The sequence below is a fragment of the Saimiri boliviensis genome, chromosome X, assembly GCF_048565385.1.
Source record: "Saimiri boliviensis isolate mSaiBol1 chromosome X, mSaiBol1.pri, whole genome shotgun sequence".
In the NCBI taxonomy this organism is placed as follows: Eukaryota; Metazoa; Chordata; class Mammalia; order Primates; family Cebidae; genus Saimiri; species Saimiri boliviensis.
Genome location: NC_133470.1, coordinates 77887851 through 77913671, shown reverse-complemented (window position 1 = coordinate 77913671; position 25821 = coordinate 77887851). Strand labels below are relative to the sequence as shown.

Below are 25821 nucleotides of genomic sequence, written 5' to 3'. Positions count from 1 at the left end.
TTCTGATTAACAAAGATGTGTTTGAGCTGACTTATAATGATTTAAAATTCATGGTCCAAAACCACAATTACTTTTGCATAAGCCTAATAACACATGCTACAACATAAATTAACCTTGTAAACATTATAATAAATGAAAGAAGCCAATCACAAAAGACCACATATTGGGTGGTTCCAATTATATAAAATATTCACAATTTGTAAATGTGTAACAGAAAGAAAATTATTGGTTGCATAGACCTTGCACCAGGAGATGTAGTGACTTTTTGTTGGCGTAAGATGTCTCTTGGGGATGAAGAAATATATTCTGGAGTTAAATAGTACTGATGGTTGCACAACTTTCTGAAGATACTGAAACCACTTAATTCTTCACCTTAAGCAGATGCATTTTGTGGTACGTGAACTACATCTCAGGGAAAAACAGATTGTATGAGACAGAAAAAGACCTTGGGGATATGATGAGAAAGCAGAATAATTGAAAATAGAAGCACCAGCTAGAGCTGTAGGAGAAAAACCAGACACATGTGGTGTCATAAAAGTCAAGTGAAGAAAAGTTTTCACGATGGATGCTTAAACTATGTCAAATGTTTCTGAATACTTCAGTAAGAACTGGAAAACTAGCCATTGCAGTTAGCAGCATGGTGTGATTGGTTACCTTGATAAGGGAAATTTTGGTACAGTTGTGGGATAAATAGCTGATTAGAGAATAATCAATGGCTTAATTAGATACATTGACTAAAAACAGCTCCCCTGAAGAGTTTGTTAAAGGTGAAAGATAAAAAAAGAATAGGAACTGGAGGATGAAATAAGGTCAGGAAATAACGTTTTAAATAGCAAAATCAATTGCACATTTTAATGCTGATAAGCATGTATGGTAAAGGCATAAAAGTTAATGATACAAAATAGATAGGGGAAGATTGTTGAAGCAATTTGCTTAAGTAGGCAACAGAGGATTTGACGCAATGCATATCTACAGTGACTGACCTTAAATTAGAGTTTCAACAGCTCATTGATACTAACAGGAGAGAAAGAAGACTACATAGTCACAGATGCAGGTAGATGGAAGTAAGTATTGTTGGTAGGAGCTGAGGATATTCTATTTGTGTTGCTCTAATATTATCATTGAAATAGAAAACAAGACTATCAACTATGAGAGAGTTAACTAATAATCTACAAAGGTAGGAGAGAAAACAAAAATATTGTATGGTTGTAGGCCAGCACTAAGGTCCATTTGAGGGGAGAGACCATTAACCTAAAGTTCTGACATTTACCAGAACCAAATATTCATATTTCATTGATATTATTTTCCTCTTTGGCTTCCAAAAATTACTCTTGGTGTTTCATTTACCTATGTCATCTTCTTCTCACTCTCGACTCATCACATATTTGTCTCTTTTTGTTGTTCATATCTCCTCTCAAATGTCTTCTCACAAATACCTTCTAAACTGGTTATGGTGTTTAACTACACCGAATCTATTCCATATAGTCTAATTTATTCATGGCTTTTTACTCAGTTTAGCAGTGATTGGTTTTAATAAGGGCATATGACTTCATTTTGGCCAATAAAATAGTCAGATGGAAGGCTCCTGAGAAGATTTTTCTCTTTTTTAAAGAGTGATATCTCCTCCTCTTTCTAAGAATGTTGCTGTGTCTAGACGCAACAATGAAACTGCAGCAAAATTTTAATATCATCCTGAGGAAAGAGCCAAAAAACAGCAAGAATAGAAAGCAATGTAAATACAGGAAAACAAATTCAGAGCCTGAATGTGCCATGCTTGAAGTTTTCTTACCTCTGGATATCATGTAAAGGAAAATAATAAAATTTCTCATTTTGAAGCTCTGTGAATTAGGGTTTTTCTGTAATCCGGAGCTAAACTTATCTTAACTGATACAAATCTTAGATAAAATAGCCTCTATTGGCTGGGCACAGTGGCTCATGCCTGTAATCTCAGCACTTTGGAAGGCCGAAGTGGGTGGATCACCTGAGGTCGGGAGTTCAAGACCAGCCTGACCAATATGGAGAAACCCTGCATCTACTAAAAATACAAAATTAGGGCCGGGTGCAGTGGCTCAAGCCTGTAATCCCAGCACTTTGGGAGGCTGAGGCGGGTGGATCACGAGGTCAAGAGATCGAGACCATTCTGGTCAACATAGTGAAACCCCGTCTCTACTAAAAAAAAAAAAAAAAAAAAAAAAAAAAAAAAATTAGCTGGGCATGGTGGCACGTGCCTGTAATCCCAGCTCTACTCAGGAAGCTGAGGCAGGAGAATTGCCTGAGCCCAGGAGGCGGAGGTTGTGGTGAGCCAAGATCACGCCATTGCACTCCAGCCTGGGTAACAAGAGCGAAACTCTGTCTCAAAAAAAAAAAAAAAAAAAAAAAAAAATTAGATAAACGTGGTGGCACATGCCTGTAATCCCAGCTAGTCGGGAGGATGGGGCAAGAGAATTGCTTGAACCCAGGAGGCGGAGGTTGCAGTGAGCTGAAATTGAGCCATTGCACTCCAGCCTGGGCAACAAGAGCAAAACTCCATCTCAAAAAAAAGAAAAAAAAAAAAAGCCTCTATCATATTACCTTGTTTGATTTTCCTTACTTATTTATCACCATCAGACATTCTCTTATAAGTGTCTATATTTTCTTGTTTGTTGTGTTTTGTCACCAGCATATCATTAGATCATAAGCTCTAGAAAAGCGACACGGCTTTGCTCATCGGCATTGTATTTTCATCACCTATAACGATGCTTGCTACATCATAGGCACTCATTAAATGCTCATCAGATACATGAACATTCTCTTTTAGGCCTCTCTTATTTTCTTTCTTGTCTCACTAGCTCACGCCTGAAATACTTGTTTCCCTGGAGTCTTTCCTTGGCTGCTTCCTTCCTCACTAATGGTGTTGTAAGTAGAAATTTTTAGCCATAATGTGATGGCCATGGTCAGGTTAGGTATTTGAAAACAACTGTAAGCATTGCCTCAACACAATAAAGAACCACCGACTCTTTGGTTCTTTAGGTGAGTGCTGTGGTCTGACTGTATCTCCCCCAAAATTTATATGTTGAGACTTAACCACCACAGTGATAGTACTAATTGCTGAGGTCTATAGGAGGTCATTAGATCATTAAGGCTTTGCCTCATGAATGCAAATATTTCCCGTATAAAAAGGCCTGAGGAAGACTTTCACTCCTTTTACCATGTTAGGACACAAAGAAGGTGCCATTCAGGAGTAACAGCTCTCATCAGACACAAAAATCTGCTGGTGCCTTGTTCTTGGATTTCCCAGCATCCAGAACTATGATCAATACATTTTTCTTTCTTTCTTTCTTTCTTTTTTTTTTTTTTTTTTTTTTTTTTTTTTTGAGACAGAGTAGTCTCTCAGGCTGGAGTACAGTGGTGTGATCTTGGCTCTCTGCAACCTCCACCTCCCAGGTTCAAGCAATTCTGACTTAGCCTCCGGAGTAGCTGGGATTACAGGCATGTGCCACCACGCCCGGCTAATTTTTGTATTTAGTAGAGACATTGAGTTTCACCATGGTTTTCAGGCTGGTTTTGAACTCCTGACCTAGTGATCTGCCCACCTTGACCTCCCAAAGTGCTGGGATTACAGGTATGAGCCAGGCAATAATTAAATTTATTGGCCAGGCAATAAACAAATTTATTGCCTGGCCAATAAATTTGTTTCTTATAAATTACTCAGTTTAAGATATTTTATTATAGTAGCTCAAATAGGCTAAAAAGGACATTGGTTTTAAAAACTGGGGTGCTGTTGCAACAAACACAAAAAATATGAAAGCAGCTTTGGAACTAGGTAATGAGTAAAGGCTGGAGGAATCTTCAATTGGATGCTAGAAACAGCCTATATTGCTGGGAACTGACTAAAAAGGGAAAATCTGGCAAACACTTCAAATAAGAAGAGAGCTGTAGAGAAAATGTCAGTCTTCTTAGAAATTACTTAAGTGATCACTGCCAGAATGTTTGTAGAAATGTGACAGCAAAGGTCATTCTCATGAAATATCAGACTGAAATGAGGAAAGGTTATTAAACACTAGATGAAAGGTGATTCTTGACATAAAGCAGCAAACAACTTGGCTGAAATGTCCAGGTCATAGTGTTCCCTCGAAGGAGTTATGAAATAGAATATTTGGCAGAAGAAATCCTTTAGCTAACAGTTGAGGGTATGGCATGACTTTAATTAGACTGTGTATAGTAAAATATGAGAAACAAAGTTGGAATTGATAATCGGAAGGGAAGGAGGGCTTAAAGATTTGAAAAATTCTCAGCCTGGCCATGTTGTAGAGTGGGAAAATGTGTTCAGGAAAGAACATCAAGGATGTGGCCAAGTGAGTGTTTGATAAGATTAGTCTGAATAGAAGGAAGCCAGATGCTTTTCATTCAGGCAATGGAAGAATGATCCTAAAAGCATTTCAGACATCTTTGGGTTGTACCACCCACTATGGGCCTAAAAGCCAGGGCTTTTGGGGCACAATTATTACAAAGTTCCACTCTCCACATTCCAGTAAAGCACTCTTTGGCTACCCTATCTGTGGCTCAAGCAGGCCCAGGTGCAGCGCAGGTTGCCCTCTGAAAGGCACAGATGGTAAACCATGGTAGCATCTACATAGTGGCATCTCCAGGAGTGTGCAACTTGCACAAGGTTTGGAAGCATGCCTACCTTTACCTAGAGTTCAAAGGATGCCCTGGAGAGCCTCAAGGCCCAGGCAAGTAACTGCTAAAGTGGTAGAACCGCTATAGAAAGCCCCACTAGGGCAATGACCAGTGAAACCATGGGAGCAGGGCCGTCAAAAATAATCCCCACTAGGGAAATATCCAGTGAAAAGATGTTTATGGGACCACCTTCACATCCTCAGATTAGTATAGCCACGACTGTACTAATATAGCCATAATTTCTCTGTTTGCCATAATTTCTGAAATTTTCATTGCTAGTGGAATGTACCACACAACTCATTTCCTATTGAGAAAATTGGAAAGGGAAACACATTTACTTAATATGTTTCTATTAATATTTTATTTTCAATTGTTTTATTAGAGACTGAGTAAAATAAAATTTAAAGGTGGTCTTCTATATGATAGGTGGGAATCTGAGAAAAGAGCATGTCCTGAATTGTCCTAGCCGTCAAACTTAGAAAGGACAGGTTGGTCTCTGCCTCAATGGTGAACAGTACATCATGAGCATAAAGCAAAATGATTCCAAATGCTAACTTATACAGGTTAAAAATGTGCTATCACTTACTCCTGATGGCATGTGATGACATGAGATACGTTACCTCTGAAATCTTCCACACAAAAACCCATAACCCTGGTCTAAACACAAGAAAACTTACCATTGAAATCTCAACTAAGGGACATTCTACGAAATACCTGATCAGTACTCTAACAATTGTTCAAGGTCACTATCAACAAGGGAAGTCTAAGAACGTGTCACAGTCCACAGGAGCCTATGAAGATACAATGAATAAATATAATGTTGAATTTTGTTTGGAATTCTGGAACCAGAAAAGGATACTAAGTAAAAATTAAGGAAATCCGACAAAACTAATGGACTTCAGTTGACAATAATGTAAGAACATTGGCTCATTAATTATAAAAAAATACCATGTTAAAAATAAAGAAAACTGGGAGTGGGATATTTGAGAATGAATTAATATCACAGTAATAAATATGTAAGTGAGAAAAGAAATAAAACAAAAAGCACTAAACAGTGCAGTATGCAATTCATCAAAATTTGGAGCTAATAAAATTATAAATGGAATTACATATTGAGTGACACCATGTAGTTTGAGAGGTTTCAATGAATTCTCTCCATTTAGCCAAAGTGAAAACAAAGCCAGGAGTAAAGTTATTTTGTTCCACAAATATCATCAACAATCTCCAGAAACTGATTTCACGCGGATCGCCTGTGGCTGTACAGAGAAATCCTTAGGTAGCTTTTACATCAAGTCAAGCAAAAGGTCTAATCGGGAATAAATAAATCTCTCTTAAACCATGTCTTAAAAGATGTAAAATAAATGCTCAGAAACACTATAATAGTGTTCACAAATTTTGAAAGTGATTGAAATTATGTCGAAGGCAGGAATTTTATTGATGGAGCAATCAGAGTGAACAAAAATATGCTAACTCTAAAATATGCCACTGAAAAAGGGTATTTTATTCTACATAAATTTAAAATTTTATTTAAAATAAAGTGAATCCTTTGTGTTTTGCATTAATGAACACACATAATAAAAATGTTTTTTCATAACTTTTATTAATATATATATATTAATAAGAAAACATGCAATACAGAACCTGAAATAGAACAATTAATACAAATTTGCTGCTGGATTACACACTACCACCCTCAGCCATACAATAGCCAACCTTCTTACTTCCAAATCATGGTTAGAACTGCTTTGGGATACTGTTCACTTTCAGATGCTGTATAATATCACAGAGGAGGAATCTTTCCACAACACAAACATAAATATATATTTTATAAAATTTTTAACGTTTTAAGCAGGGATAGCATAAATTTCACACAGTTTACTCCTAAAAAAGTATCACTTACAATCACTAAACAATTGCCATCATTTTTTTTTATTTGTGCACATACATTTTTTTTTTCTGAGCGTTACTGTTTCTGCTGTTTTCAACTTGCACTGCTTTTAAAAATTGTATTTACTAAAAGCACATGATGGTTAGTGTAAGAAAGCTACTGTGAAAGAATATTTTAAGGCCTCTGCATAAAATTGATCTGGTGTGGTAATTGGCACATAATATAGAAAGGTTCTCGTAGAAATATATTTCAGCTTCTCTTGCTCCCGTGTTTTCCAGGCCAATGGGGCCAGTTGGAAACATTCAACATAGTTTCTAATGATAATGATAAAAATTTTATCCAAACTAACTATAGATTTGGTTTTCAAAAAATATAAAAGAAAGATAAGAAATAATAATAATGAAAAATATAAATCAGAAGTGTATAAATAAAGTCTAAACAAGTAGATTTTCATAAATGTATATTAGGAAGTACACACAACTTCAGTAATAACATGAAAAAGAAACAAACAAAAAAAACCTAATGTTGAAATATACGTGAGTAAAACTCCCTTAACTTTCTCAAGATTGAAAAGGATTTTTGTTTTGTGTGTGATATGATTACGTTTTAAGAACTGAACAATTTGTGATTTTTTTTAGTCTTAGTTTTTCCCATTTAATGGCTGTGTGTGATAAATATTAGTTTGGGAAGGCAGAGGCTCTTTGTAACTGTTACCATTACACAATAGCACTAACCATTTAACAATCATTTTTTCTAACCAAACATATATAATTAAAAATAAAATGTTAAGTAACTAAATAAGACTACACAAAATTACTCTCTAAATTTATTACATTGTAGTCATCACATGTAAAAGCTAATTTTTAATACACTGACACAATATTAGTTAAAACGAAGATAAAGTTTAAGAAAAGAGTGTGTATGCACGTAGCATAAAGGTACTTAGTATTTGAATACATACTTACACGTGTAATAGTAATGCGATAGCTAGAAAATTAATAAGTTCAATCTAATTGAATATGGACACAAAACAGAAAAAGTAGTTTGATTGAACCTAGTATTCTCATATAAGACATTCAGTTTGAAGTTTTAATTTCAAATAAAACCAAATCCTTCTTTTTAAAACAGAACTACTTTTTGATTGACGGTTAAGACATTTTGCAGTTCTAGGACTACATCTTCATACATCACAATAGCCACCTGTGAGCTGTGTCAACCGATACCTCTGTCTAATTCAGTCAAAGAAAGAATCTGTAATGTGATGAAACAGATTTCATCAGATCTGAAGCCCTAGAAGTTACAGGTTTCCAGGGTCAGTCCTAGTGGAAGCTTAGAAAGAGAATGCATAGGGGAGAATAACTGGGCTCACTCCCCTTGCCTCTTCGGCTACTCTCAGCCTGCTTCCATTCAAAGCCTCTCCGGTGCAAACCAAGAAGAGGGTGCCCAGTCATTTAATATTCGAAACACAAATCTAAGTCTGATTATAAAATCAGAGTTAGAAAGGGTAATAAAAGCATATTGGTTCATTCCTATATGTATAGGAAAGGTGTCAAAACTTCACAAGTTTTTAGACATGAGGATTTAGGAACCTCCCAAGTAACTCAGTAAATTATACTACCAGAATAAAAATCCCAAATATCCAGCTTGGGGTCCTATTCGATTTTCATTAACATAGATAGTAATCATTGAGATGCCTGATAAGTTATTTAATAATCTTTCAGCCTCTTCCTTTTGTATCCGTTAAGAGTGTCTGTGTGTGCGTGTGTGTGTATGTGTGTGCGTGTGTGTGTGTGTGTGTAGAACATAACAAAATTAAAGGTTTGCAGAGAGAAAATGTGAAAATAATTAAAATACAAGAAAAAATCTTATTCACATAATCTTTCAAGTTGTTGAGGCAAAAAGTGTTCTAAAATCTACTGTAAGCACTGATTTTTGTCATTATTTTTTCTTTATCTTCAAGTTCAAAATTTTCATCAACAATAGCAACAATAGCAACACATTTATATAATATTAATAAACGTTCAAATATCATCAGTCCTTCAGGATTCACATGCACCTGGAAAACCAGTATGCTCCAAATCCCTTGGAACATCAACAAACACAAAAGAAAAATAAATATATTAATTGGGTTAAACTGATAGTTAAAAGTTATTCTGCACGTCCAATCAAATATGATTTAAGGAGCTTTACAATCGATGGAATAATATATATTCTGAAAACGGCACTTAACCTGCTGGGCACATGGAAAGCTTTCTCCACATTCAGTGGAGATCCTCACTAATGAAATTATGCAATTACCACAGTTTATGTTACACAATTTACACATAGTTTAGTTGTAAATTAAATATCAAGTTACACATCACAAAATCTATGTCTAACTTAATCAATAGGAGATATTCACTCCTCCCGACTGCCCTCATTAAACATCAATTGGTTTAGTGTTACACTGAAACAAGATATTTTCTCAGTTTTACTATGGAAGAAAAATAAATTGGTAGTGTTTCTGTAAATTTATGAAATACGCACATAGAAGATAATGGCCAGTTAAGAGGATAAAAGAAAAAAAGTAAAGAACAGATAACAGAAGAAAACTAATGTTTTCTCTGAATAATACTGTTTCTTTGCTTAGAAGGACATATTTAATATTATATATGAGATTTTCTTGTTTTTTTGTTTTGTTTTGTTTTGTGTATATTCTTGTTGACCGCAAGAAGCAGTCATGAGCCTTATTTCTCTCTCTGCATTTTTCCTTAAAATTCTATGTTTGATGTCGGTTTAGAATTACATTTCTTAAAAAGTTTGTTCCTGACTTTCCTGTTGTTATTAGTCATTTTCTTCAGTAAGTTGAGCTAGAATAAGAAAAATCCCTTAGTCTTGTAGATTTAGTATGTGGATTTTATGTACAGTTATAGGTATTTGTTATTTTTACTGAACACCCTTTGGTAACAGCCTATTGAGCTGTCAAATCAACATTTAAATCTTCCTGAGTTTCTCTACAAAATAGTACTTTGCAGTCAACACTGTAAGTGACTCATGCATTGAATGCATCCACCTCCTTTTAATTTTCTAGACTGTTACATACAAATTCCCCGAAGTAAAGACCCAAGTGATAATGGACTACAGGCTTAAAATGGCAGATACAGTTTTATTTCTGATGTACTTTACACTAAACTATTAAAGTAAAAAGAGGCCCTTTTTAGCAAATAGTTGCCTAATTTGGGCAGATATTGCACTTTTGTGTCTCGGACTCTACTAAAGAGTAGAGAAATAGGTTATAAACCTAGATCTGTACAGTTTATATATATTCTTTATTGAAAATGTATATACAAATTATATCAACAATATAGTACTGGAATAAAGTAGAAAATATAAAAGCAGAGACAGAGACACAAACCACAAGCAGTATTTACACTACCTACTGTGTATTTTGAAGGGAAAAACACTAAAAAAAAAAAAACAAAAAAAAAAACAAAAAAAACCGAAAGCAACAAAAAAATCAAACAAAAAGCCAAAAAAAAGCTAGAGTATGTACACCTTTAAATATTATCAGAAGAAAAGTTGAGATAAACTAAAGGTAAACTTGGAAAATAAGATATTTCTAGGCTTTCCATTAGGTACATACTGGTTCCACACAATCAGAAAGGAAAAAATCAGTAATATTGCACATGGTGACAAAAAACAACAAAAATACTGTACATCAGAAATAGTATACACTGTCATGATAAGCCTTACTGTACAAGGGGATGCAAATTGTTAAATTCCTTTTCTTTTTGAATATACATTCTGAATTAAACAAATTGCAATTTTTTTGTTAACTTTTGACTAAGGGTCTAGCTCTAGTCTTATTCTGGTGTCTGTATCTATTTACATAACTATTTACAAACCTGATAATCAGAATACTCATTGAAATTGTATCTTAACTTTTGACTGCATACTTCTTTTCTGAAAGTTTGAAATAACTATTTTAGCTTTACAAGGGATGTTCTTCCATAACGGGCGAATCAGGACTAGAGGGTCTGGCCTGTTGGCCTGGAGCGAAGGTTGTCAAAGGAATTACTTTAATTGAATCATCACTGGAATGCAGTCTTTCAGACATGGTATAAAACTGAGATGTTGCACTACCTTGCACTCCCTGATCAACAGAGCATAGTCCATCAGCACCTTGCACCCGACCTTGCTGTAAACTAATTGACATTTGGGCCTGGCTGAGATGGAGGGCAGTAACCTGTGGCAGAGGAGAGCTGTGGCAGACTGCAGCAGCCTGTGCTAAAGGAGGGCTGTAGCAGAGGGCTGAGGCCTGTGCTGATGGTGGGCTGTGGCAAAGTGCAGTAGCCTGCACTAGCGGAGGACTGTGGCGGAGAGCAGAGGCCTGTATCCGTGGAGGGCTGTGGCACAATGCGATGGTCTGTGTCACTGGAGGGCTGTGGCAGAGAGCAACGGTTTGTGTCACGGTTGGGCTGTGGTGGTGAGTAGAGGCCCATGCTTGCGAAGAACTGGAATGGGTCAGAGATGCCGGCATCCAGCAGGCATCAGAATGGCCCAAGATGAGACATTCTTGAGTGCAGGTGTCGGAGACCTCTTCCACAGTTGGCTGAACAGTTATTTCTGCAGCTGTTGGAATGAGGAAACAAACAATAAAATTTATATTTCAAAGGCATATTTTTATTAGCTACTTAAGTAACATTGTAACAAAGAAAGGTAACAACCTATATACAAACACATTAGAGACTCCCATTATTTACAGAGTTAGTATTTTTAATTTGTTGAGACATAATTCCTAGGGAAGTATAAATGACTTGGAGTGGGTGGATGGGATCTCATTATTATAATTAGGATCTTTTGGCCTAGTCTCCCAAATGTAGGTATTTTTTATTGTATTTGTGACCCTCAAGGAAACTATGCTCATTCATCAAAACATGTAAGTCAGCTGAAATATAGCTTCTAACTAGCACTTAGAGAGGATGTAAAAATAAAACGAATAGGAAAACAAATTAAAAGAATATATAATTAACTAATTATAGCTAAAAAATAGTTGAGAATAAATTACATAAATTTGGAAATGTAGTTCATTGAACTCTAAGATATGACTTAGTTTCAAGAATAAAATATAGTTGCAATTGTTTTAAAGACAATTAATTTCTGTACTTTTCATTTTCTGAAATCATCATAAAATAGAGGTTAGCAACATAATAAATTAGAGATCCAAGTACTTAGCTATAAACTATAATAGCTTGTAGTACTCTTTTTATAAAATTTCTGTATAGTCCTCAAATGTCAATAGATAATCAGATATCAATATAAATATTATACAAATTTTAGTAAAATAGAGATGGAGTTACCATATCTATATAAAGTTTACTTGAGAGCAAGAAATACTATCTAGTATAAATAAGTACATTATATAACAACAAAAAGACCAATTCTCCAAGAAGACATATGAATCATAAGTGTGTATGCAGCTTACAGCAGAGCTTCAAAATATGAGAAGCAAAACAAGCCAGAAATGAAAGGAGAAATAGACATATCCACAGTTACACTTGGACACTACAATACTTTTTAGAACTTGATGGAAAAAATAGAAAATCAGTAAACACATAGAAGACTTGAAGAATACAATCAACCAGTGATATCAAAACTAATATTAGAACTATCCAATCTTAACAAATTAGAAACCGGGGAATATCTTCAAATTGACATGTAGGTTCTACAAAAAGATAGCAACTGACATTATATTTAAAGGTTAAATATTGATTACCTTTCCCCCAAAATCAGAAACAGTAAGGTTGACACCACTCCTATTGGACACAATATTATAAGTTCTAGCCAATGAAATAAAGCAAGAAAAATAAATGAAAGACATACGGATTGAAAATAAACAAATAACACTGTATCTATTCACAGACACATTTAGGTATATATCTAACAAAATGTGTGTTGTATCTGTGTGCTTAAAATTTTTTTAAATGATAAAAAATAAAGAAGATGTAAAGAAATGGAGAGATATACCATGTTCAATAGCTTGGAATACTCAATATTGTTATGATGTCAGTGGTTTCACAATTGATCTGTAAACTCAACATAATCTAAACAAAAAAGAAAATCCTAGATAGATTTTCTGTTTTTGTAGATATCAACAAGCTGACACTTTAATTTATAGTGAAAGATAAAGTAATTAGGCTAGGCAATAAATTTTGATTAAAAAAAACCTATTTGTGGACTCACATGATCTGATTTCAAGATTTACTATAAAATATACATAATCATTATAGTGTAATATTAGTAAAATGATTAACAAAAATAGAATAATCAGTACAGAAATAGATTCACAAAAATATAAAGTTATTTTCAATGAAGGTCTGAATTCAATAGAGAAAGTATATACTTTTCAACAAATGGTAATAGAACAATTATAGGTTATAAACAAAAAATTAAAACTTGACCCACATTTTTAATCTTATAAAATAATCAACTTGGAATCAACCAAAAGTCTACATGTAAAACTCTACAATCTCTATTAGAAAATATTGGATAAAATCTTTGTGACTATGGGTTAGGCAGCATTCTTAACTGCAATATCAAAAGCACAATTTGTTTTTAAAAACATAACAAGTTGAGCTTATTTGTAATTAAAAATATTTACTTTGCAAAAGGTAATATAAACGAATGAAAAGGCAAGCCACAGACTAAATAAAAATATTTGCAAATCACATTTCTTACAAGAGACTTCTATATTTTGAAAAGGATGTAAACTAACTGTAATAACAGATTATTTTTCCATGATGACAGATTAAAGCCTTTTATCATGCCTCAGTGACTTGGAAATAGCAAGACAGTATGTAAAGAGCAACTTTGTAAACTTTAATTCAAGAAGAAAAATGAGAATCCACCAGTATTGTGAAGGGTGCTCCAGGCCCCAGGGAGGAGAATGTGGGCAAACAGTCCACGTGATGGCATCCAGTTGATAAAAGTAAGTGAAGCCCCAGTACATCAGAGAGGCAGAGAGCCTCCCTCTGACTCACCTTTCTACTGGGGATCTGAGCAACCCAAGAGGAGGGAGAATATTTTGTTTCTTTAAAGTCCTGGTGTTAACTTGGGGAGAGGCTTGGAGACCTGTGAGGGAAAAACACCAGGAAAAACTACAGACATTTGCCCAGGCTGAGGACTGAGAGCAGGATGCCATTTTCAATCCAGGCATATACAAAATCAGCCATTCCTTTGAGACCTAGCAGCATGGCCGTGCAGGTATTTTAGTCTCAGGTAAGAAATTGGAACAGCTGCTCTGGAGCAGGGCAGGGGCCTCCATAGCCAGAACTGTAGAAAGCACCACAGCAGTAGGCACCAGAATTGTACGCTCCCCTGCTGAAGCCCTGGGGCAGGAAAAGAGCTGCTATAGCTGTAGTTTCTCCTGAGTGATGAGACTTTCATTCAAGGCCAGCTGGCAACGTGAAACTGACCTGCATATGCCATTAATGGGTTCCCCAGCATGCTCCCTTGAGATTGTAGTATAGCAGGGCCCTCTCCATTCCACCTCCATGCAGAAATCCAAGCATTTGGAGCACCCATTTGCTTGAATCAGCAATCTGAGTTGCCCCACTCTTCATGGGCATAAATTGTGCTATAGCAGGCACTTTGCCCTCAACGCTCAAACAGATCTCCGGGTATTTATTTGAAGCACTGCCTCACCTGGATCAACAGCCTTAGCTGCCCGTTTCTGTGCATAGATTGTGATGCAGTGGGGCTTTCATCACAACACATGCAGACACATCTCCAGGAATTTGGAGTACTTGCTCGCATGGACTAGTAGTCTGAACAATCCCGCCCTTTTTGGGCATGGATCATGGTGCAGTCAGGCCATCTACACTTTATGCCCATTCAGATCTTCAGACATTCAGAGCACCCACTCACCTGGTTCAGCAACCTGGAGTTGCCCCCTACATACTGTGCAGAGATCTTGGTGAAGGGTGGCTCTCTCTGCATCACACACAGGCAACTCTCTCTGTTCCATACCAAGGCATATGTCCAGGCATTGGAAGCACTAGCTCTTCTGGATTAGAAATTTAGGCCTCCTCTAATTCCTGTCCAGAGAACTTGGGGCTCAGGAGGTCTCCCAGCTCCATGCCTAGGCACACCTTTGGGTGTTTAGTGGCTGTCCACTGGATACTTGCTAAGTGCTGGTGCTTGTGCCTGACATCTGGGGACATTTAGGCAGGCCACACCCATCTTGGACCTACCCCAACATAGTGCTGAGCAAGGAGCTCAGACAACTGTGTACTGCACATATCAGCCCATTGCCTTAGAAGACAGAGAGCCCATCTTCAGCACTCCTATTCAACAAACTACTGGAAGTGCTAGAAAGAGAAATCCAGAAAGATAAAGAATTAAAGGCATCTAATCAGAAAAAGAAGATGTTAACCTAACTCTATTTGTGGCCAGTAGTATTCTGTATGTAGAAAACCCTAAAGAGCATTGAAAGATTCCTGAAACAAAAAAATTCAGCAAAGTTTCAGGATACAAAATCAATGTGCAAAAATCAGTAGAATTTCTATATACTAGTAATATTGAAGCTGAGTGCTGAATCAAGAATAGAATTGTATTTGCAATAGCCAAAAAAAAAAAAAAGCTAGAAATGTATCTAATCAAGTCAGCCAGAGATTTGTACAAGAAGACTACAAAACACTGCTAAAAGAAATCATAGATGACACAAACAAATGAAAAACTATCCTATGCCCATGGATTAGAAGAATAAATATAAAAATGGCCAAAGCAAAATTCAGATTCAACACTCTTCCTATCAAACTACCAAAGTCATTTTTCCAGAATTTGGGAAAGAAAAAACTGTTCTAAAATTTATTTGGAACCACACAATAAGCCAAATAGCCAAAGTAATCCTAAGCAAAAAGAACAAAGCTGGAGGCATGACATTATCTGATTTCAAACTGTACTGTAAGGTTACAGTAATAAAAAGAGCATGGTACTGATACAAAAGCAAACACATAGACCAATGGAATAGAAATAAAGGACACAGAAATAAAGTTGCAAACCTATAGCCATCTAATATCTGACAAAGTTAACATAATTAAGCAATGGGGACAAAACTTTCCATTCAATAAATTGTGCTGGGATATTTGACTAGCCACATGCAAAAGAATGAAACTGGACTCTCATCTATCACCATAAACAAAAATTAACCAAAGATGAATTACAGATTTAAATGTGAGACCAAAAAACAAAGAATTCTTGAAGGAACCATATAAAACATCATTCTGGATATCAGTCTTGGCAAATAATTTATGACTAAATCCTCAAAAGCAATTGCAGCAAAACTAAAAATTGACAAATGGTACCTAATGAAACTAAAGAGCTTCTGCAAAGCAAAATCAGCTACCAACCAACCAGACAACCTATAGAATGGTAGAAAATATGCCTAAACTATACATTCAGCAAAAGTCTACTATCTAGAATCTATACGGAACTTAAACAACAACTCAAACAACTTAAGCAAAAACCAAAATAATCCATTCAAAAGTGGGCAAAAGATATAAACAGACACTTCTCAAAAGAAGACATTACAAGGGGCCAACAAATATATGAGAAAATATTCCACATCACTCTTCACCAGATAAATGCAAATCAAAACCACAATGAGAATCTATCTCACACCAATCAGAATAGCTATTATTCAAAAGTCAAAAACCAACAGATACTGATAAGGTTGTGGAGAAAAGAGAATTGTATACACTGTCGATGGGAATGCAAGTTAATTCAGCCTTTGTGGAGAGCATTTTGAAGATTTCTCAAAGAACACAGAACAGAATTACCATTCAACCCAGCAAATCTCATTACTGTATATATATCCAAAAGAAAACAAATTGTTCTACCAAGAAAGACACATCCACTTGCATGATGACATAGCACTATTCATAATAGCAAAAACATGGAGTCAACCTAGGTGCCCATCAATGGATCACTGGTGGACCGAATTTCTTAAATGTAACGCACATTTACTATAGGATATAAGCAGTCTTAAAAAGAACAAACTATATTATTTGCAGCAACATGGATGCAGCTGGAGGCCATTATCCTAAGCAAATTAACACAGGAACAGAAAGCCAAATACCACATGCTCTCTCTTATAAGTAGAAGCTAAATATTGGATACTAATGAAAATAAAGATGGCAACAATAGACATTGTGGGGTATTAGACCGGGGAGAGAGGGGAGAAAGGATTGAAGAACTATGAATATGATGGGATTATTTATACCCCAAACCTCAGCATCATGCAATATACACAGGTAACAAATCTTCACATGTACCCCCTGAATCAAAAATAATAGTTGAAATTTTTAAAAACTAAAAACAGCAATAAGAAAATAAAGAACTCAATTAAAAAACTGGCAAAGGATCTGTATAGACACTCTAACAAGGAAGATATGAATATGTTAGATAAACATATAAATAGAGGCTCAGCACAGTCAGACATTGAAGAAATGCAAATTAAAAACACAAAGAGATAACATTCTATTTGAGTGATTAAAAGAAAAAACTAAAAATACCAAGTGCTGGTAAGTATTCCAAACATCTGGAATCTTCAATTAATGCTGCTGCTGACACAGAATGGCACAGGGAATTTAGATAACAGTTTGTCAAATTCCTATAAAGCTAAACATAGACATGAAAAACAAAAACAGAAGAAAACCAGCAATCTCAGTCCTGCACATTTATGCAAAATATTTGAAAACTTATGTTAACATAGAAATTTATATGTGCAAGTTAAACAGCATTATTAATAATCACCAAAAAGTAGAAACAACCCTTACTGTTTTTCAGCTGGTAAAAGATGAACTGTATCATAGCCGTACACTGAAGTACTACTCATCAATAAAAAGGAGCATATTGATTCTTAGAGCAATATGGATGAATCTCAAATGAATTTTGTTAAATGAAAGAAACCATAATCAACAGTCTACATCATGTATAATTTCTATTACATAATATTCTGGAAATGGCAAGCTTACAAGGACGAAAAACCGATCCGTGATTGTCAGGAGCTGGGAACTAAGGTAATGTTGACTAGCAGAGCAGCACAAAGAAATTTTAGGAATAATGAAAGTGTTCTCTATATGAAAATTGTGATGGATATATGATTGTAGGCATTTGTCAAAACTGGTAGAACTATAGAACATGAGTGAATGTTATTGTATGTAAACATAAAAAACATCAATGAGTGTTTTCAACTGTCGAGAAATTGTACTTTTTATAAATTATCTTTTATCTCTTTTATTCAGTTCAGAATTATTTTTCCAAAAAATATCCTAATCAAATTAAATAGCATTGGATGCAAATATTACGTGCTTCTTTTTGGGCTCACTGTCTGAAATATTTGTAATATAAAGTTATCAAATTCAAAACATAACTGAAAATAATGTGTGGAAATATTTAAAAACATAAGCAAATACCGTATTTCTTTACAGACAATATAGGAAAAACTATAATACAAAGGTTTCCTAAGATATTTAGCCTCATACATTTTCAACTTTCACAAAGCTACAAAAATGACAATGAGTTTTGTTTAGGTGCATGGAAAGAAGGGCAGAGCAGGAAGAAAGAACTTGTGGGTTTTTTTTTTTTTTTTTTTTTTTTTTTTTTGGTGAGGGGAAGAAACGATCCATATAATCCTCACCATTTTCTTAACTTTGAGTTGCAACTACTAGTTAATTTCAAAAACTTTATAAGTGATTGATATAATTTGTTTTCACACTTAGTTTCCAGAAAAGAAAAATAAATATTATTTTCTCTCTGAACATGTGTGCTTGCTGAGTGATAATGGCAATTCAAATTTTTGTGCATAATTCAAAAAATTTAAAAATAGAGCTTCAATTTCTTATAGAGTCTGGTGACTCATTATCTTATCATGCTTAGTACTAAAGAATGGGATGTAAAATAAGTTATAGTAAGACTAATAGCTCCCCATTAGACAACCATTGATCTTTCTTTACTTAGAGCTCACTTAAACGGGTCCCTAGGTTATTAACATTTAAAATGTTCTATATTTTTTGCACAATTGTATTTGAGAAATGGAAATATAGAGTTTTACATATTTCAAACAATATTAAACCATAATCACAGGCATGAAAATACGTGAACACACATATAACTTTACTTTCAAAGTTTAATGTCCTGGTCATCAGAAAAGCAATTAATTTGGTAGCCTGAAATTTCACAAAAAATAATCCATCATAGTCTCAACATTGAGCTTCCAGACTATTTGTGATAAGGAAATTGAAGCAAAGTCATTTTCTCTGGAAAATGATATAATTTATAATCATTCCTTTTTAACAATGTTCTTGAGATATAGTTTATACCTCAAAATTCACTCATTTAACATGAGAAATTCCGTGGTTTTTAGTGTATTCACAGCATTGTGCAACGATTTCAATTCTAGGATATCTTTATCACTTCAAAAAGAAACTACTAGCAGCCACTGCTCAATTCCTGTCAAACTCCAGAGCCCTAAACAATCTCTAATCTCCCTTGTCTCAATAGATTTGTCAATACTATACATATAATAGAATGTGATCCTTTATTCGGACAGTTTGGTAAGTGGTCTGTTGTATTTAGCATAATGTTTATCGAATTTCATTCATGTTGTAGTATGTATCAGTATACATACTAATATGTATCGGCATCTTTTTAATTACTCAAGATTATCTTTTATATGGATATGTTACTTTTAATTTAGCCATTCATCATATCATAGATGTCTGGGTTGTTCTTATCTTTTGGCTATCATGAACAATGCTTTTATTAACATTTATGTAAAAGCTTGTATGTTGGGTCATATGTTAACTCTGTTTTCCATTTGAGGAAGTGCCAAATTGTTTTCTAAATTAGGTGCACGATTTTACATAAACATCAGAAATGCATGAATGTTCCCATTTCCCTGTGCATTTGCCAACGTTCATTATTATTTGTCTTTTTATTACAGGAATCTTAGGAGTAAGAAGTGCTGTCTCACTGTGATTTAGATTTGAATATCCTTAACTGCTAATGAAGTTAAATATATTTTTATATACCTGCTGGCCATTTGTTGACTTTCTTAGGAAAAATATGTCTATTTGTATTTTTTACCCATTTAAAAATTATCTTTTGCATTACTATTGTTGGATTTTATAAGTTCTTGTTATGGTCTAAATTTAAGACCCTTATAAGATATACAATTTACAAATATTTGCTTACATTCTGTGGTTTGTCTTTTCACTTTCTTGATGATATCCTTTGATGTACAATAGTTTTGAAGTTGATGAGGTGTAATGTATTTTGTTGTTGTTGTTGCTTGTACTTTTAGTGTCGGATCTAAGAAAACTTTGCTTAATGCAAAGTCATAAAGGTTTACCTCTGCTTTTTCTAATAGTTTTATAGTTTCAGTTCTCATATTAAGGTCAGTTATCAGGAGTGGTTATTGTCATGCATTTTGTAAGAAAGGAATCTAAAAATTGTTCTTTCGCATGTGGATATCCAGTGATCCCAGTGCCACTTGTGGAAAGACTATTTATTCTTTATTGACTTTAATTGGCTGAAAATCAATTGTCCATGAATATGAGGGTTTATTTGTGGACTGTAAGTTCTATTAAATGCGTATATATTTCCTTATGTCAGTATCACACTAGCTTGATTGCTATTGTTTTGCAGAAAGTTTTGAAATTCAAAAGGCTTAGTTATGCAACTTCATTCTTATTTTTTCACAATTATTTTGGCTAATCTAATTCTCTTAAATTTCCATGGTTTTAGGATTAGAGTCATAATTTCTGCAAAATCCAAGTGGAATTGTGTTTAATCTGAAGATCGATTTGTGAAGAATTGCATCTTATTGTCTTACAAATTATGAACATGGAATGTCTTCACTTATTTAGATTGTTCATTTCTTTCACCAGTACTTTAGAAGTTTTAGAAGATAAGATGTACTTGTGTTAAATGTATTTCTAAGTATTTTATTTCATTTTATTCTACTGTAAATCAAATTGTTTTCTTAATATTTTTAGAAATGCTTAATGCTAGAGTATAGAAATACACTCAATTTTTAGTACATTGCTCTTACACCTTGAAGCACTTCTAAAGTATTAGTTATAATAGGCTTTTAAAAGATTTAAGATTTTCTGTATAAAAAACTCACATCATCTTCAAATAGAGATAATTTTACTCCTTTCTTTGCAATCTGGATGCTTTTGTATCTTTTTTTTTTTTTTTCCTAATTATCTGTGGTAAAATGTTTAATAGAAGTGGTAAGTATGAACATCCTATGTCTTGTTTCTGATCTTACCGGAAAAGCATTGAGTATTTCACCATTAAATTGTCATTTCTCTTGTTGTTTCTTCTTTAACCAATTTATTCCGTAGGAAGATCTTGTTTAATTTTGATATATTTGCTAATTTTCCAAACTTCTTTTGTTATTCATTTCTAATTTCCTTTCATTTGGTCAAAAGAGATATTCTGGATGAGTTCAATCTTTTCAAATTATTGAGGCTTCTTTCATAGCCTACCATATAGTCTATCTTGGAAAATGCCTGTGTACTTTCAGAGTATACCTATTCTGCTTTTACTAGTTAGATACACGTCTGTTAGGTCTAGCTGAGCGAGAGTGCTGTTTGAGTCTCCTGCTTATTGATCTACTGCTTAGTTGTTCTATTATTGAAAAAGAAATATAGAAATATCCAATTGTTATTGAAGTGTCTATTTCTCTCTTCAATTCTGTCAGATTTGCTCCATGATTTTGGTGGCACTGGAGTTAGAGGCATATATGTTTATAGTTACTATGTCTTTATGATAGTATAACCTTTTTGTCATGATAAAATGTTTCTCTTTATTTCTGATAACACATTTTAAAATCTTTCATTGCCAAATATTTGTGTTGTCACTTCAGCTTTCTCATGATTCTTACTTACATGGTATAATGTTTTTCCATAATTTTACATTCAATACATTTGTAGATTTGAATCTAGGGTATGTGTGCTGTAGGCATATGTTCAGATCTTCTTTTTATTCTATCTGACACTGTTTACCTTGTTTTATGTTGTTTAATCCATTTACTTTGTTATTAATATAAAAAACTTATATCTGCCATTTTTCTTTTTATTTTCTATGTGATTTGTGGTTTCCCCCTACTTCTCCTTGCAGCTTTCCTTTGCATTAGGTGAATATATTCTAGTGTAATATTTTAATACTTTTCATATTTTTCACTATACATGTGTAGGTATATATATGTGTGTGTATATGTATGCCTGAGTGTTAGTCTCTTAGTGTCTAGTGCTTGAATCTTAATTTATCAGAGTTGCTTTGACTTATTGTAAGTTAATTCCATGGGGACATAGAGATATTACTCCTATATGCCTCTATTTACTATTTCCTTTCCTGTAACATATATATGTAAAAAATTCAATAACTACATTGCCATAATTATTTTATGTATTTTAATGAAGCTAATAAAAGGGGAGTAGTACATAATTATAAATTATATTTCATTAACCTTCCTATTTTACATTTTTTGTTCTTTTATTTCTTTTCCTGTGACTTTTAATTATGATCTGGTATCATTTCCTTACTCCAGTGCTTTGTTTCTACCTATTTTTTTTTTTTTTTTTTTGAGGCAGAGTTTTGCTCTCGTTACCCAGGCTGGAGTGCAATGGCGAGATCTTGGCTCACCACAACCTCCGCCTCCTGGGTTCAGGCAATTCTCCTGCCTCAGCCTCCTGAGTAGCTGGGATTACAGGCACGTACCACCATGCCCAGCTAATTTTTTGTATTTTTAGTAGAGACGGGTTTTCACCATGTTGACCAGGATGGTCTCGATCTGTCGACCTCGTGATCCACCCGCCTCGGCCTCCCAAAGTGCTGGGATTACAGGCTTGAGCCACCGCGCCCGGCCCGTTTCTACCTATTTTTGTGCTATTGTTGTAATTATGTATCATTATTATACATGACAGTTCCATATGTTATAGACCCAACAACAAAATTATATATAATTGTTTGTGTATATATATATATATATAATATGTATAAATCTTGTCTTATACAATTGTTTATATTGGTATCTTGCCTTATACAATTGCTTTTCAAATTCATTAAGAGGAAAAAAGAGAAAAAACCATAAAATTATACTGTTTTGTACTTACCTACATGATTGCTTTTACTGATAATATTGTGTTTTCTAATATGATTTCAATTATTATCTTGGGTCACTGATTTTCAGCCTGAAGAATTTCTTTTTGTATTTTATGTAACATGAATATACTAGCAATAAATTTTCTCAATATTTGTTTAGCTAGGAAGGTTTGTATTTTACTTTCATTTCCAACAAATATTTTGCTGAATAAAAAATTATTTCTTAACTTTTTCTTCTTGCGATTTTTTTTATTTCACAGCCTTTTTCCCTTCTGGTATCCATTGAGAGTCATTTTTTTCCTCCAAAATTTTCTCATTTTCTTTATCTTTCAGTATTTTTACTGAGATGTGTCTGTGTAGATTTCTGTGTTTATCAGGCTTCATTAAGTTTATTGTGTGTATATATATGGCTTTTTAACAAATTTGAGAAACTTAATAACATTATTTCTTCTAGTATTATTTCCACTCCTTTTTTTCTCCTTTCCTTCTGATAGGCCATTTCTTCATAATTGTCCTTTTGTTCTTTTTTACTTCAACAAAGTAAATGGATTAAACAACACAAACAAGGCAATATTGTCAGATGGAATAAAAAATAAGATGTGAGTATATGCCTTTTTCTTTTTTTTTTTTCTATCTTTTACTTTAGATTGCATAATACCTACCTACCTAAATTCAAGTGTTCTGATTCATTCTTCTATTGGTTCAAATGTACTGTCGAATCACTCTAATCAATTTTTTATTTTGGTTATTGTACTTTTCAACTCCAGAGTTTCCATTTGGTATTTTTATGCCTTTTATTTAATTGTTGATACTCTGTATTTGATAAAATATTGGCATTTTACCTTCCTTTACTTATTTAAGCAGAGCTTCTTTTAAATATTTTAATATTATTATAATGGCTTCATTGTAGCCATTGTCTGTTAAATCTGACATAGGAACCCTCTCACAGTTTTTGTTGCTTGCTTTTTTTCATGTATAGGTCACAGTATAACTCATGATTTTGTTACAGATTACCTCATAATTTTGTCAAAAAGTAGACATTTTAGATTACATATTGCATTAACCACAAATACTGATACCCCTACCCTTTCTGGGACTTGATTTTCCTGTCGTTTATTTGCTTATTTGTTTTGTTACTTGGCTGGACTATTTGGTGAAGTCTATATCCCATTTAATGTGATAGCTCTGATGTCATGCATCAGAGGGTGCAGCCTTAAATATGGACATAAACTAAGATGTCAGTGATTTTAGCTAGGCTTTCTTTGATGGTCTCTTTCCCTGATTTTTCAGCTAAACTACCTGCTTCATTTGGTATCCATTCTAAGCCAGTTAGGCTTCACTCATTACTGGCTCATTGCTTGATTGTTTTTGGCAATGTCTTGGGGCATAAATTGCTCAGCAGTCTGATCCAATTAAATTTGAGCTCCTTTGCAAGGGTAGTTTTTAAGCCAAGACTTCGATGTTGGTTCTGACCCAAGTGGGCTCTTTCTCTGCACTTTTTTGTCGTTCTCTCTGCTAAACATACAGCTAATCTACAGTCTTTTATTTTTTAATTTAATTTTTATATTTTTGCTCTCATGGAGCTATCAGCTTCTTCTTATTGCCTTACCATCAAAATCTCCACTGGTTTTGACAACTCCTTTAGCCTGAACTTTCCCATACTTTGCTCCAAATGAAGTCCCTTCTCTTGAGGACAGCTTTGGTGCCCTCTGTATTTATGGTCCCCTGGGAAAAACGTGTGTGCCACTGCTTTGGGGTTAAAAATGAGAACAATAGCCTGCTTCTTCTAGATTGATACTCCTGCTTTTTATCAGACAGTTGAAGTATCCTCTGGTCTTCTTAACTTGCCTAACCCAGCATAGGATTTCTACCATATAAGTGAATGGGAGTATGGGCTTTAGGCACAGTATTCTTAACCATTCTTGCCTGATAGAGTTTCTGTAACATACACCTGTTATTAAATTAGAAATCCTGGAAGCCTGTGCCTCAGTGGAAGATACCTTAACCCTAGACTTGGAGTTGGAGGGAAAAGGAGTTCTGTGTTTTTGAATGACCCTGCAAGAGATGAAGATTTTGTCACACTAAATTATGGGGAGAGATATGGGTTATGATTCCCATGCCACAAGCTCTCACTATTCATGCAGAATACTAGTAGATTTTGTAGAATAAGTGCTTTTGCATTTCCTGTTTGCTCTTAGGACAATCTCTTAGGTTGCTTCTAACTCTTGGCTGTTGTGAATAATCTAGCTATGAATATGGGTACTGATATCTGTTTGAATCTCCATTTTAAATTCTTTTTAATATCTACCCAGAGTATAACAGTTGGATCATATGGTAATTTTATGTTTATTTTTTTTTTGATGAATCACCATACCATTTTCCTTAGTATCTACACCATTTTACATTCCCATCAGAAATGTATTAGCATTTTAATTCCTTCACATCATTGTCCTTCCTTCCTCCCTTCCCTCCTTCCTTCCTTCCTTCTTCCTTTCTTCCTTTTCCTAAAACTTATTCACTATCACAAGAATAGCATGGGAAAAATCCACCCTCATGATTCAATTACCTCTCACTGGTTCCCTTCCACAACACATGGGGATTATGGGAGCTTCAATTTAAGATAAAATTTGAGTGGGGGCACAGCCAAACCATATGATTCTGCCCCTGGCAACTCCCAAATCTCATATTCTCACATTTCAAAACAAATCATGCTTTCCCAACAGTTCCAAAAAGTCTTAATTCAGCATTAACTCAAAAGTTCACAGTACAAAGTCTCATCTGAGACAAGGCAAGTTCCTTCAACCTGTGAGCCTGTAGAATCAAAAGCAAGTTAGTTACTTCCTAGATGCAACGGGTGTATAGGCATTGGGTATATATACTCATATCAAATGGGAGAAGTTGGCCAAAATGAAGAGACTATAGGCCTCATGAAAGGTTGAAATCCAGCCAGGTGGTCAAATATTAAAGCTCCAAAATAATCACCTTTGACAGCATGTTTTACATCCAGGGCACAGTGATGCAAGAGGCAGATTCTCATGGTCTTGGGCAGCTCTGCCCCTGTGGCTTTGGAGAGTTCAGCCCCTCTCCTGGCTGCTTTCACAAGCTGGCATTGACTGTCT

The 25821-nt window shown here is 34.5% G+C and overlaps 1 protein-coding gene across 4 annotated transcripts in view; it reads right to left on the bottom strand.

The window, feature by feature from the left end:
• Positions 1-6242: 6242 nt before the first annotated feature.
• The window catches only part of PCDH11X (protocadherin 11 X-linked), a 777685-nt gene continuing 758106 nt past the window's right edge, over positions 6243-25821 (bottom strand). For all 4 annotated transcript variants that reach the window (XM_039475604.2, XM_074392172.1, XM_039475605.2 and 1 more), the window contains one exon: positions 6243-11158. In XM_039475604.2, the coding sequence (XP_039331538.2) occupies positions 10518-11158 (641 nt within the window). In that variant the 3' untranslated portion in view covers positions 6243-10517. The remainder of the gene's footprint in view (positions 11159-25821) is intronic.